This window comes from Pezoporus occidentalis, unplaced genomic scaffold, assembly GCF_034315485.1.
Source record: "Pezoporus occidentalis ecotype Australia unplaced genomic scaffold, CSIRO_AGI_Poc_V1 ctg319, whole genome shotgun sequence".
NCBI lineage: Eukaryota > Metazoa > Chordata > Aves > Psittaciformes > Psittacidae > Pezoporus > Pezoporus occidentalis.
The window spans coordinates 422,255-435,745 of NW_026915147.1; the positions used below are offsets into that span (position 1 = coordinate 422,255).

General features: G+C 35.2%; 1 protein-coding gene across 2 annotated transcripts in view; it reads left to right on the plus strand.

Moving 5' to 3' along the window:
- Nucleotides 1-13,491, plus strand: part of ST8SIA4 (ST8 alpha-N-acetyl-neuraminide alpha-2,8-sialyltransferase 4) — a 53,043-nt gene that overhangs the window by 15,873 nt on the left and 23,679 nt on the right. For both annotated transcript variants that reach the window (XM_062628505.1, XM_062628506.1), the window contains exon 4: nt 6,401-6,694. In XM_062628505.1, coding sequence (XP_062484489.1) covers nt 6,401-6,694 — 294 coding nt within the window. The remainder of the gene's footprint in view (nt 1-6,400; nt 6,695-13,491) is intronic.

Here is a 13,491-nt window from a genome sequence, read left to right on the forward strand (position 1 = left end):
GAAGCTTAATAGAAACATTAGGAAGTTATTGTTGCCGGTCAGTTATTTAGACTGGAGGAACATCTTATATGGGGTGTAACTAATAAAATGATCAGTATAACTAGGCTGATGATACAGTGGATAATAGACTGGGTCAGATAAGGAATAGAGTTCTTGACACTGTGGCCCATAGAGAATTTTAATACAGTGAAATTTTTTGATTTACAAATCAAAGTTAAAACATTTTAGAAATTCACAGATTATCTCATAGGTTAAACTGTATGATATTAGGATTATGGTATCAAAATACACCATGATACTCTGTTAGCTTCTTTGCTTTCAGCTGATTTCTCTAGAAGTAAAATGCACTTATTCTACTCACCACCTGAGGCTGTTCTGAAAAGCAGTTGCTGTCTGTACTGCATGCAGCTAGGTGAGCAACATTATTGTAGAATCTCCTGGTGCCGAGTGCATTATGCCTATGTGCTGTCACAAGTATGTCATACTGTTTTTGTTAAATATGTCATACAGTTGATTTTAATAGTACTGTATGTTCTTTTTGAGATCTGAAACAAAAGAATGTGGTTTTGAGAGAGTTGTTTGTTAAAGCAGTAGTTCTAATGTTAGTTCTAACACTAACAATACCATTAATTTAATAGAAAACTGATAGAGAACATCTGAGAAAGTGAAGAGGGCACAATAGGCATCCAGCAGTATGTGCATTACAGTACAATAGACTCAATATCCTGAATTTTAATGCTCCTATAAAGGTGGTATGAAGATGTTAGCAATGACTGATAAAGACACAGAATACATGGTTTATTAAGGGTAAAGAAGATTGTCACTACCCAGTACTTAAAGGAATTTGTTTGATTGTATCTGTCAATGTCTTTGAAACTAATCCAAAGTTCTGGTAACTGTCTATCTACCTTTTATACATCCATGCCTATTCAGTGCCTTCTATAGAACAATGTCTTTCAAAGAACATTGATCAAGTAGAGACACCGGATAATTAGAATACACCTATTATGAAAAATGTTTAAAGATAGGCACCTAAACTAGAGTCAGTAAGTATGCCTGCAAGCCAACATACAATTCTGCCAGCAAATTTTGCAAATAAAACAGTGCAATTGTTCTTCAGGCATCCATGTGCCACTGTTTTCTCTCCCCTTGTTAATAAATAAATTTGTTGGTTTATCCTGTGCAAAAGGGAAGGTAATCTGACTTCCTCTTTGATGCCTTGGTTTTGTGGGAAAGTAATTGTGATATGAGCAGAAGACAGGGTATCTGTTCGGAAGCAGAAAAGTCAGATCTTCTAACCATATCATGAAGCCATGATTGCTCATCTAAAGGGAACAATTTAAATTCTTCTACTAATAGTAATACATGAGCAAAGAGTGATAGTAGCTTCTTTCTTCTCTATTGTTTCTTTAGCTGATAGCGGAAAACAGTCATAAATTTGTCAGTGTTAAAAGATTTAGGATATTAATGTATTTATATTCTGGAACTTCTGTTTCTGTAACTTGTTTCAGCTTTTATGTTCAAGTATTTAATACACATTTCTTGGATCATAAGCATTGCGTCAGTGGAGCCTGCATATACCTTGAAAGCAAAGTTGCCGTAACAGACTTATTTTAAAGCATGATTCTTTCCTTCAAAATAACATTTCAGTATATCATGGCTAGCTCATTAGACCTTTTTCAGCTCTCAACTGTGGCAACTCTATTCCTACAAATTATTACACTACATTGAAATATTAAATGACAGCAGAAGAAAGCCATTGTCTTCACATGTTCTTGCACAGCCATTAAGGTGCCTGAGAAGAGGGGAGCACCAGTGTAGCTGTTTGGTGTTTCCTGTCAAGTTAGACATGGGTGGCTTCCACCTCAGGAGAAACTTGGAGAAGGCCTGACTTCTTGTGGCTACATTTTCCCTTTTTGGCTTCACCTCACCCCTTCTTCAGCTGCTGAAAGGGTCCTTGCATGACCACTACTCCAGGCAGCCCACTGTGGAGTGAAAGATGATACAGAAATGTCTTCTTACAAAGTCAATCTTTTCCTCAGTTACTAGGTAGCACCTGGTGCTACTTAACGCTGGTAGACCGCAGTAATGGGTACCTTCTGTAAGAATTTATAATTCCAACTTTGGTGCATCTTCCTTTTCTTTAAAGGGAAGTTGATTCTTAAGTAGATGATGTGGGTGAAGATGTAAGGACAGAAGTTTAGAAGGCTTAAAAAAACCCTGTAGTTTTATCAGAAGCCAAACAAGTATACAGAGCATGTGAGAATCCATACCTTTTACTAATTGTTAGATTCAGCAGGGGGAAATTGGAGGTTTGTGCCTGGATTTTTTTTGTAAATCTACCTTTTTAGGGGTAGATGTGTGTGAAAGGTACTACGGTGCTTTGCTGCTGCACACCTTTGTTTGAAGAACTGGATGCAATTTGGTTTTAAAATGTCAAGAATCTTTGAATTCAAGGTTGCAATTTTGATTCTTAGAGGAATCTAGATATGAACCTGAATATAAACGCTTGCAGACTATTCAAGAAGGTGTGTGCGTTATCAGTACTATTTTAAGTAATGCCTTATGTTTCAGAAAAGTTTAATATTATGTTCTCCAGCCACAATCTAATTTTAATGTTTTGGTTTCTCAGAGTGTATGTGATTAGTATTGTGTGATGGATATTTTTGGCTTTGGACGAGGAGGAGATATTAATGAAACAAGGCATGTTTCTGCAGCAATTTTGTGCAACTTGGGCTTTAGAGTGGTTTCTAAATATTTATTTCAACCGATAAACCTCATGTGCACAGATTGTGAAAAGATTAACAAGTGTACAGATTCATGCCCAGTTCTTGTATTATTACTGTATGAAGAATATGTTCTCAATGTCAAATAAAATGGAAATAGTTATCACTTTAACTCAAACAAATTTTCATGAGTTTTATTTAAAATTAACATGAAAATGCTGGTATATGGGCCATGAATATTATGTATTGGACATTTGCATGCATATACATGGAATTTATTAGTTTTATTAATAACCAAGCTAGTTCAACTGAGAATCTCTGTGGAATAACTGACATATCATTTGAGCTTACTTCTGTGGATATGATTTTATTATTATTTTCTTTGTTAAACCCTGGGATATAAAAGCATATTATGGATGTGTGTTTGGGCCATAAAGGGGTCACAGTAAACCCAGAGCTGATTACTTTGATGTGTGATATAGTAGCACATACTCCATTCTTCAGTCTTTTCTTATGGCATGCAACTCTAGCCACTGGCAGTTTGGTTATTTTCTCCCAAATTTTTCTTAATATATACCAGTGTAATCCGTATATGCAACAGAGAGATGTGGAAGAAGCAGAATTTCAATCACTAAGTCTGTATATCTTAGGATCTAAGTTATTCTTCAGATACCCAAAAACCATGTGATGCTTCAGACAGGTAGTGATATTTCACTTTCATCTCAGATCTCTTCTTAATAATAGCATTGCAGTGCGTGTTCTTGTTGAAAATCTTCTGCTATCACACTGAAAGCTTGTTTTGGGAACCTCTGCATTTTTACTGTGAATGTTTTTTACATATATTTACCTTTCAGTATCGTGATTATACACAAATACTGTGTAAATTAGGTGGCCCTGTAAACTTACTCATTACCTAAATCGTATAATTGCTGCTTGATAGTAGGTTGCACTGAGGTTTGGATATGGTCTGGGCTGATGTCATGGGAAGAACACGGACTGCAGCATTAATTTGAGGTACCTTGCATATTATTGCCCCCTTCCAAAAAAAAAAAACAAAAACAAAAAAGGGTTTCATTTGTTGTGTATAAATTCCTAGGCACATAAAGGTAAAGTTTGTGGTGCAAGCTCCTCATCATTAGTTGTCAATACCTTGTTCTGTGTGTTACTACAGATAAGCTAGAATTAAGGAATATAACAAGCTAAGGGTACTGAAGTGCTTATTACAAAGTTGTTCCGTTAATAGTCTTCATAGTTTGACTTAGAAGAAAATAAGTATGTGTTTATGTGTGTCTCCGACGCTTTCTTGAAAGGGTCCTGAGAATTGACAGGAGATCATTGATGTCTGCTATCAAACATAAAAATTCCAACAACTGCATGAAACTGTGGCATAGCATAAGAATGCATTAGAGGTTAAGGTAAAAATCTCTGAGGTAACAAAAGCTATTTACATATTTACATATAGTACTCAAGACTATATACAAATACACAATAGCTAGTTTTATTAGACCTGAAATACATAATAAAGCTGGGGACAAACTTTTTAGCAGGGCCTGTTGTGATAGGACAAGCAGTAATGGTTTTAAACTAAAAGAGGGGAGATTCAGGCTTTATGTAAGGAAAACGTTTTTTACTGTGAGTGGTAAAATACTGAAACATGTTGCCTGGAGAGGTGGTAGATGCTCCATCCCTGGAAACATTCAAGGTGAGGTTGGACCTGACCAATCTATTCTAGTAGTGGAAGGTGTCCCTGCGCACTGCAGGGGGTTGATGACCTTTTGAAGGTTCCTTCTAACTGAAACTGTGCTGTGATTTTATGATACCTTTCTATAACATTTTCTTGAACTCATCTGTAAATATAAATTACTTGGTACTAGCAGTTGAGGATGTTACAGTTCATCACTAGCACATAAACTCCTGAACTCACATGGAAAAACTTCTGATGTAACTGCTGCATTTAATCCCTGCTGAAGAATGTGCTGATTTTAATTAATGGGGTTTAGCAGGTGTTTTATATTTTCTGACTTTGTGGATAACTATGGAGTAAATACAATTCTCATTTAATGAGCAGTAAAATCCTTCCTTGAAGGAAGTAATCACTAAGAAAATGAGAAGGAGCTTAATAGGGTAATATTTTTATAACTTGGTGAACTACAACTCATTTAGTAATGTTTATTTTCTTTAAAGAGCCAAAAACTCATGTAGAGCTAGTCTTGCATTCATGTTCTACTAAAATAACAATCTTATTGTACTGCTAACAGCAGCTAGTTCTTTGGAAACAGAGCTTTTCAAAACCGCAGATTTATTTATTACATTATTTCAAACTTCAGCACTGCTGCTAATTCAAATTTATAGAACTGAATTTTTAAAAAAATCAAAGGTTTAGAGGTGCTCAGCATTTGGAAATCAAAATGCCTTGCCTACCTCTAATATTATAATCAGGTATCTATTCTGAGATAGTAAGATTTGAAAAATATGACTGATACAGTAAATAACTATTCATAGAAAAAACCATTGTTACTGAGCACATTTGAATTGCTTATTACTGAAATTGTGCAGTATTTGATATTAAGTATACTGTTGATTAGGCAGTAATGACATTCAAGGTAAGCAGGCATTAGAACTAATAGAATACTACTTATATAAGGAATATAATAATCAGCAAATGTTTTGAAGGACCTGCTTCTGACATTGCTTCTTAGAATCCTTCACCTCAACAGAACAGTTTGCTAAATTGTGAAAGTAGCTATCAAGGTACGTATTTGGGGCATGCCAGCTACAGGCTGTTTCACTGAGGATGTTTTGGAGGTGATTAGTTTCACTTGGATCACACCAGTCACTGAAATCACAGTTAATTTCTTAATTGCATTTTGTCACCTGTATCCAGTGCTGCCGAGGGAGAATGCTGCCTCTGTGTGAATACATATATATGTATTTATACAACTGAAGTAAAAACCTGCTGAACAAAGGCCTAATGAGTTCTGTTTCTCAAGTTTAGAAAAGAGTATAAAGCTACTTCAAAACTAAACAAGATTTGAAGATGAGACATTGAGGGAAAATTGGAAATATTAATATTTTCAAAACAATAATTTCTAAATTAAATGGAAATAATAAATGTCAAAACATCCAATCAGCTGCAGTGACAAAACTAGACACCAAAACACTGAACATTCATTTAACATGGAGTAAAGTTCATTTGAAAATCATATTTAAATACTGTATTGTAAAAACAAAAAAAAGGGCAATGACTAGCCTATATAAATTAGACCTTAAGTGGCTGTCTCAGCTTCCTTTAAGAGTTTGAACTGTTGGTAACATGATGACAAGCAAACCCTCAGGAAAGATATCAGGTGTTAGAAAACATGCTCTTATACATAAGTGCTACTCAAGCTGTTGATGCATTTGAAAGCATGACAACGTGGTTTTCAAATGTACAAAGAACTTTTTTTTTCTCACAGCATTATGTACGTTGAGTGCTTTAAAAAAAGTGCATTGAATAATTATCTAAATCGGATAAAATGCTCATATAATGGTGGATAAAATCACTGCTATTTTTTTCTCATGTTAAATTGAAATGGGCTTGCATGTTCATTTTCAGCTTTCCTTTCATGCACACTTTTTTCTGAGTTAATGTTTCATACTTATTTTCATTTTTCCATTAATTTCTTCCTCTTCAGGTGCAATCTAGCTCCTGTGGTGGAGTTTGCTGCTGATGTGGGAACTAAATCTGATTTTATCACCATGAACCCATCAGTTGTACAAAGAGCATTTGGAGGCTTTCGAAATGAGAGTGACAGAGAAAAATTTGTGCATAGGCTATCCATGCTGAATGAGAGTGTCCTTTGGATTCCTGCTTTCATGGTCAAAGGTGGAGAGAAGCACGTGGAGTGGGTTAATGCATTAATCCTTAAGAATAAATTGAAAGTGCGAACTGCCTATCCATCACTGAGACTTATTCATGCTGTCAGAGGGTAAGTGTCTGGCAAAGACTGGTCTGTCCGTGGAACAATGAAGCTTGTAACTAAAATTCCTACCTGGCAGGAAAAATCTCAAGTAAAATGTTAAAAGGCTTATATTTTTGTTATTGTTGTAATAGATTGCATTTATGATACAATAAATTTGTTTGGTAGTAAGTGTATTCCACCCATTTAGCCTGCTGTAATGCAAACACTTTCAGTTTAATGTATAAAAAAATTTATGATCATTATAGTGATAAATTATTGAAAAAATAGTCTGAATTCAGAGGATATTTGTGAGTTACTGAATCAGGGGACAGTCAAAGTGCTACATAGGGGTTTTGGGGGCAGGATTTTGGAGATGAAAAGGAGAATTTAAATAAGGGGTAAGGTTACAGCCATGTAAATAATGAAGCCTAGCAGATCTGAAAATAATGATGCCCTTCCTAAAATGTCTAGGGTTTTGTAGCAATCTTTCTCCTTTTGAATTTGGCCAGATGCTTGGGCAGTTCAAAAACATGATCAGAATGACTGAAAACATTAATGCAGCAAGTTGTTAAAAAAAAAAAAATAAATAAATAAATTCAGCTTGTGTTCCTTGAACTATGCTTTCTGTGAGATTTTTGGTTTTGGAGATGCCCTAACGTATTGGTATTGGCTTGTATACCAGTTACTGATTATGTATTGGCCTAAAAAGTTGATACTGTTAAAGCAGCAGAGGTAAGATCAGAAGAGATGTTTAAAATACTACCAAAATCTAGTGTAAGAGTAGGAGAAGAATGTTTCGAAATATGTTGTTCTTCAGGATGTTAGGACTTCTGAATATAGGACTTTGAATGAGACTTTTCTGCTTCTGCCGTGTCTCAGATAGATTAACTGCTGTATTCTTCATGTGTACACTTCTGGCATAGGGAAAAAATAATCTCTTCCCTTTGGAATTTGGGAATCCTTTGAAAATTCTTTATTTTTTTATTGTGTTGCTCCATTTCCATAGTTACTGGATAGTTGTTCTGTTGCACAGTTAAACTTCAGCTATTTATGGGCCTTGAATGTGTTGAATTTTCAAGTAATCAAAATGTCTGTAATACATGGGTTACAGGTGTAGTAGGCTTTGTGTGTGTATAAATCTGAATAAGATTACTTCCAGTTTACAAACAGTTGTTCTTATTTCCATTTGCTAAATCTGGGCAAAATTATCGAAGGTAAACGGTAATTCAGGATGTGCAGTCTTTCAGGTGACCAACTTCAAGGTCCTTTAGGGGGCTTTGTCTTCAAAAAAAGAGTTAGCACCTACATGGTGTCTGTGGAAGAAAGGCAGCAAAAACTTTGCCACCAGAATTGATGCTGGGGATTTAGACTTCATTTCATATTATACCTATCAGTGTCATCTGAAATGACTGCACAAATCTGTCAGATTGTTGATTCTGTGCTCTAAAGCTTAGGTCCCCCACTTCAAGCCTTTTTGTTTAATCACCTTGCTTTCCCTTTTTTTTTTCATGTAGGAAGTAACCAAACATAATCATGTGTTCTTTACTTTTTTTTTTTTTTTTTTTATCTGAGTAAGAACAAAGCAGGAAGTCAAATTTATCTTTGGTCTAGCTCTTGACTTTACAAAGTGAGATGCATGAGGTAAATACATCTTTGTGAGTCAAGTTTGGAAGTGGTTCAGTAGCAGTAAAATGCTTGGAAAAATATTCTTTAGATTTCTTAGACAGCATCCCATAATAATAAGGTTTGTATTACAGCAGTTAAATCTAGGGGAAGAGAATTGTCTCTTTAAATGTCAAATTACATATCTCCAAGTTCTGTTGGGTTTATATGTCAAATGGCATACCATGTTAGTATGAGAAATTAATAACTAAAAATGGTTCTCAAATTAAATGGGTCCTAAGCTAAAAATTTGTATTTTCTACAAATAAGTAAAATAACGTGAAAAATAAATTAAAATGTAAAGCTGCATAACCTGCTTATCAAATCAGTCCATTTTGAGCAGTAACATTTGGGAAAGTTTAAGCAAGTTACAACTGCTAACTTCAGGTTGAAACTAATGGACAACTGAGTCTGCTGCCATTTAAAACAGTGTGTGCAACTTAATTAGTTTTAAGAAGAATCTTTGTGATAGTGTATTCTGTCTATTAAGTTCATGATTATGTCAAATTCAATGTAAACTGATGATCTGTGAGCCTGTGAAGAGACACTACCTAGAAGGAACTCCTTGTTTTATGAATCTCAACTATTTTTGTGTGTTTGTTTTGATTTGAGACATTTATATTTGATGCTTTTGCAAACTCTTCACTTGCAACTTTATGTCTTTTGTGACCGAGTTAACAGTTATGACCTAGTGACAGTCTGTGGTGCTGCAAAAAAAAAGGGTGAACTAAATAGTGTGAAGATTGCTTTTACTTTGTGAAAAGCAAAAATAGGAAATCTACCGACAAAATGTGCATCTTAAAACACACAGTAAGACCTGTGCAGAGCATCAGATTTCCTTGTAAAGTGCCTAAATATATATACAAGACTGTAAATGCCTGGCTTATGCTATGTGCCTTTTAAGCTGCAGGAAGGAGATGCCATTTGCTGAAAGCACAATAAGGAAAGCTGAACTGCAAGAAGCAGTTTTCGTAGACTCTTACTTCACAAGGAAACTACTTTCATCTGCAGCCTTTGTTTAGTAGGTTGTGAAATAGTTCAAATAGATCAAATGTAGCTCAATGAATTTCACTGAAGGCTACCGAAGTTTAGAGCAGACAAATGGAAATTTTCAATCACTGTACTGTATTGATATTTAGAACACCTCCAAACTCCTCAACCTCCATAAATGTAACTATTCACTTCTTTTATTTCCAGTTTCTTGTCTTGGTAATTCCAAAGTGTTCTGGCTTTACTCTTGATTTGAGTATGTCTATTTTGCAATAAATAATTATTCATATGAAGCTAGTAGGAGCTGTTCTAAATTAGGCTTTGAAGATAAGAAAATCAGTAAAGAAATTCAGTGTGGGTGTTGTGTTGCTTTTTGTATCTTGAAAACCTCCCAGATTTTTAACTACTTAAGATTTTTGTTAGACCATGCCAAAGACGTCATGCTAGGAGGGCCTGCTGAAGAGCTGTCCTCAACTTGAAAGCGTATAAAAGGTGGAATTTTATGTTTAATAAGCTAAAAGGTTCCATTAACCTGTTTCAGACCACTTATGCACCCATGCTGTTTTTCCTGTATAGAAAAAACATGTAGATGATATTGATAGCAAAGGTCTGTAGCATATTCATATCATTCAGTGGGTTGAAATGCAGCTTGTATTTGAAACTTTAATGTATTATATTGCAACTGCTTATCTTCATAATCCAACTATATAAAACACTGCTACAGGGCTGAAAACTGCCTAAAAAAAGGTAACTGGCATGAAAAGTACAATTATAAAAGTACAATTATAAAATCATCTTTTCTTTTGAAAAAACAAGTTTTCAGTGTAAATTTAAATAGATATCAAGAGTTCATTGATTTAATGCAAATCAAATTATTAAAACATAATGTTTTGTGTGCTAAGTAGTTTAGTAACTAACTAATTATCCATAAAGTTCATAATTCCAACCTGACATGCAAGTACTAATAGAGGTGCTTATTGCTGAAGGGTACAGGCTGGCAACCAGGAAGTCTGGAAAATATTGTCTCTATTCCTTTTTGTGTGTATTTCCTTCATCAGTCTTTAAAGCATAAGGCACAGGCACTTTCTAAAGACAGAACATTACCTTTCTTAGACTTCTGATCTAGTGAAGCCAAATCCTGTATTGTTTTCCATAATAGGGCAGTTTTGCTGCAGTCACATGCAACTGAAAAAATGATGATGAGATGAATGAGATGATTATGAGATGAAAATCTTGCTCCTATTTTTCATTCTCTTTTAATGAAAGTAACTTCCTGAGCAGAACATAATATTTGGGAGTTGCAGTTGATCAATCAGATAGTAAAATAATGACTGCATTCTAGGATAATTTTGAAAAACTATTTTCTCCTGTCCATTTGTGCACTATTTTGGGTCATAAAAGAGTAATATGGTGTTGGAAAAAGAAATTACTTTTTTTGCAGATCTCTTCCATATTAAACTTCAGCAAATTATGGCAACTCCTCCAAAATCTCAAAGGGATTCAAAATAAGAAAACCAGATGGTGCAAATACTAAGTCCATCATGATAATTACTTTTTTAATCAGTAGTATATTTTAAATAGCTGTTGGAGTCAGATTTTTTACTTCAGTAGATATAGATCAAGTGGTTTCATGTGATAAATTATTTTCTCTGTTTTGTTTTGTACTTCTTGATAAGCAAGTTTGTACTTCAAGTTAGAATAATGGATTTGGAAATCATTGCACGATTTCTTCACCAAATGTTTCTAAAGGCTGTTTTATGGAACTTTGAATGCGATTGTGCATATCTTATTGACAAAATAATTGAGATAATCAGTGCATAACAGAGTTCAAGATAGAAGTAGAATCTATAAATGAAGACCTTAACTGATTAAAAGGATCTGTTTGCTCTAGAATGCCGCTGCCAAGAAGGTTAATTACAAAGTAACTAATCATGAAAAAACAGAGCAACATTTTTTTAAAATTTAATATAACAACTAATTTCAGAAACTTGATTTATTAATATGCCTGAGATTTAATGCTGAACTCTTTCATTAGTATTATTTTTAATGGTATTTTCCAAGTAAGGTGATAGTCTTTAAGATGTGGACAGGTGTCTATATAGGGTCTGGGCTCAGTAGCAGAGCTCTAATGGAATATGCATTAAACAGCAGGTAAACAGGAACAGAGCCTCCTGGGATTAGAGTCCAGGTCTTGTTTAATTCCAGTGGTGGCAGACAACCAAACCTGAAAGTAGTATCAGCAGATGCTTTCTGCTATGGATCTTGCCTTGCAGTTCCCTGGAGAGAGTAGAGATGGCTCCTGAGACTAAGAATGTTGCTAGTACATTAGGTGGAGGCCAGAGTAAAATTCCAGTGACTTGCACAGGTCTTCACCTGTTTCTAGTGAATATCTGAAGACATCTGCTAAAGAAGCAGAACACCACCACCCCCACCAAGTAATACAATCTTTTATAGTACAGTAGTTTTCTTAGAATTTTCTTCTTACATTTTCTCTTCCATCTCCACAGAACAAAATTCTCAAGCTCATCTTCATGTGTAAGAATGTTTTCTTGGCTTTTTTTTTTGTTGGAGTGATCCCACAAACTATTAGTCACTCTGCAGTAATAGTGCTGAAATTGCTTCACAAAAGATTCCTTCCTGTCTTTTGGGTACGGAACAATCGTGTGGACATCCTGTGGGATTTGCCTAAGCTCAGCTTATTTCCTCCATGATACTGCCTGTGAAAGAGCTGCGTTAGATTTGATCTTGTATTAAACATGGCAGAGTTCCCGCTGTGGTTTGCCTGTGTAAAGAGAATGCTGTGCCTATTTATGATCACTTTTCATTAGAGTCTTTTTTTCTTTTATTAGTGAGAGCAAACAGCTGTTGTTTGAATGTAGTGACCTTTCTCACAACTTTGACATGGATCCAGAGTCCTTTACTGTGGGAATTACAGAAAGAAATACTTAGAGAAACTTAAACATGCCAAAACCAAATAGTCGCTGGCAGCTCTGTGCTAGTAAAGAAGCAATTTCTGGGAGCAATCCATATCGTAAACACTTCTGTTTCTTTTCTTACTGCTAACTGACGTTTTTCTTTAACACTAAAATGTAATTCTTAAGCCACTTTCGAGTACATGACTCAATAAATAACCACTGCAGAAAACAAAAAAAACCCTAAAAAATGGGTGTTAAGCTAAAAATACAATGCTATATTCAATATAAAATGACTGCATCTTTAGCATCGTCATACAAATATTAAGAATATTAGGGAAAAAAAATATGACACATTTTCCTACTTTGCAGCAGACAATACCTTTTTCATATATGTGAATGTTAAAATAGGAGTTCCTTATTACTGTACCCTTGGGCCCCTGTGTGACATACCAGCAGAGCTGGATTTGTAGGTAACTTACACAAACAAATGTGATGCCAGTTAGTTTAGGTTTTCAGGACTTGATTTGTTGTGTGAAGTTGTTCTTCGGAGACACTCCAGGGCTGTTCTTTCAGCCTACCAGCTAGTTACCATGGCTGCAAGGCCTCTGCACCTCATGAGGGTGCTTCCTTACCTGTTTAAAGGTTTCTCAGGATGAGCTTTTATTTCCTTTGCACAGATCTCCTATTTTATTGTGTTTCAGGAAGATTTAGTGGGGCCTGTTAAGAGATATGTCACTTTGCTGTGGGGAAAAGGAGAGGTTTTTCAATGTGGGCAAACACAGTTGAAGTAGAGGAGGACATAAAGGGGAAGCTGAATGTGCCCTAAACTGTCTGCTTTTTATATTTTTCATTGTGTGGTCCATTCCAGAAAGAATGACAATGAATGCTATGAAAAGACGAGTCATGATTGTAGGGAGAAAACCGTTATTTTTACTTGCCTTTTGATAATAAAATTCTGTAGGTTTCTGGTTTGGTGGGTTTTGGGGGGGGGGGGGTTGGGGGGGGGTTGGTTTTTTTTCATTCCTTTTGCTGTGGCAGCTGCTTTGTTCCTGATTATCAGCAAGACCTGTAAAACTTACTCTTCTAAGGCTGAATTTCTGATTTCAGCTAGAGGAGAGAAACAGAATTACTTATAAAAAAATGATAATGGAATCACCTATTTTCAAGTTTTGCTGCTTAGTTTATCTACCGTGAGCAACAGCGCTATATCTAATGCTAACTAGCAGCTAAGCAGGAAATTGCAGTTTATTCATACCG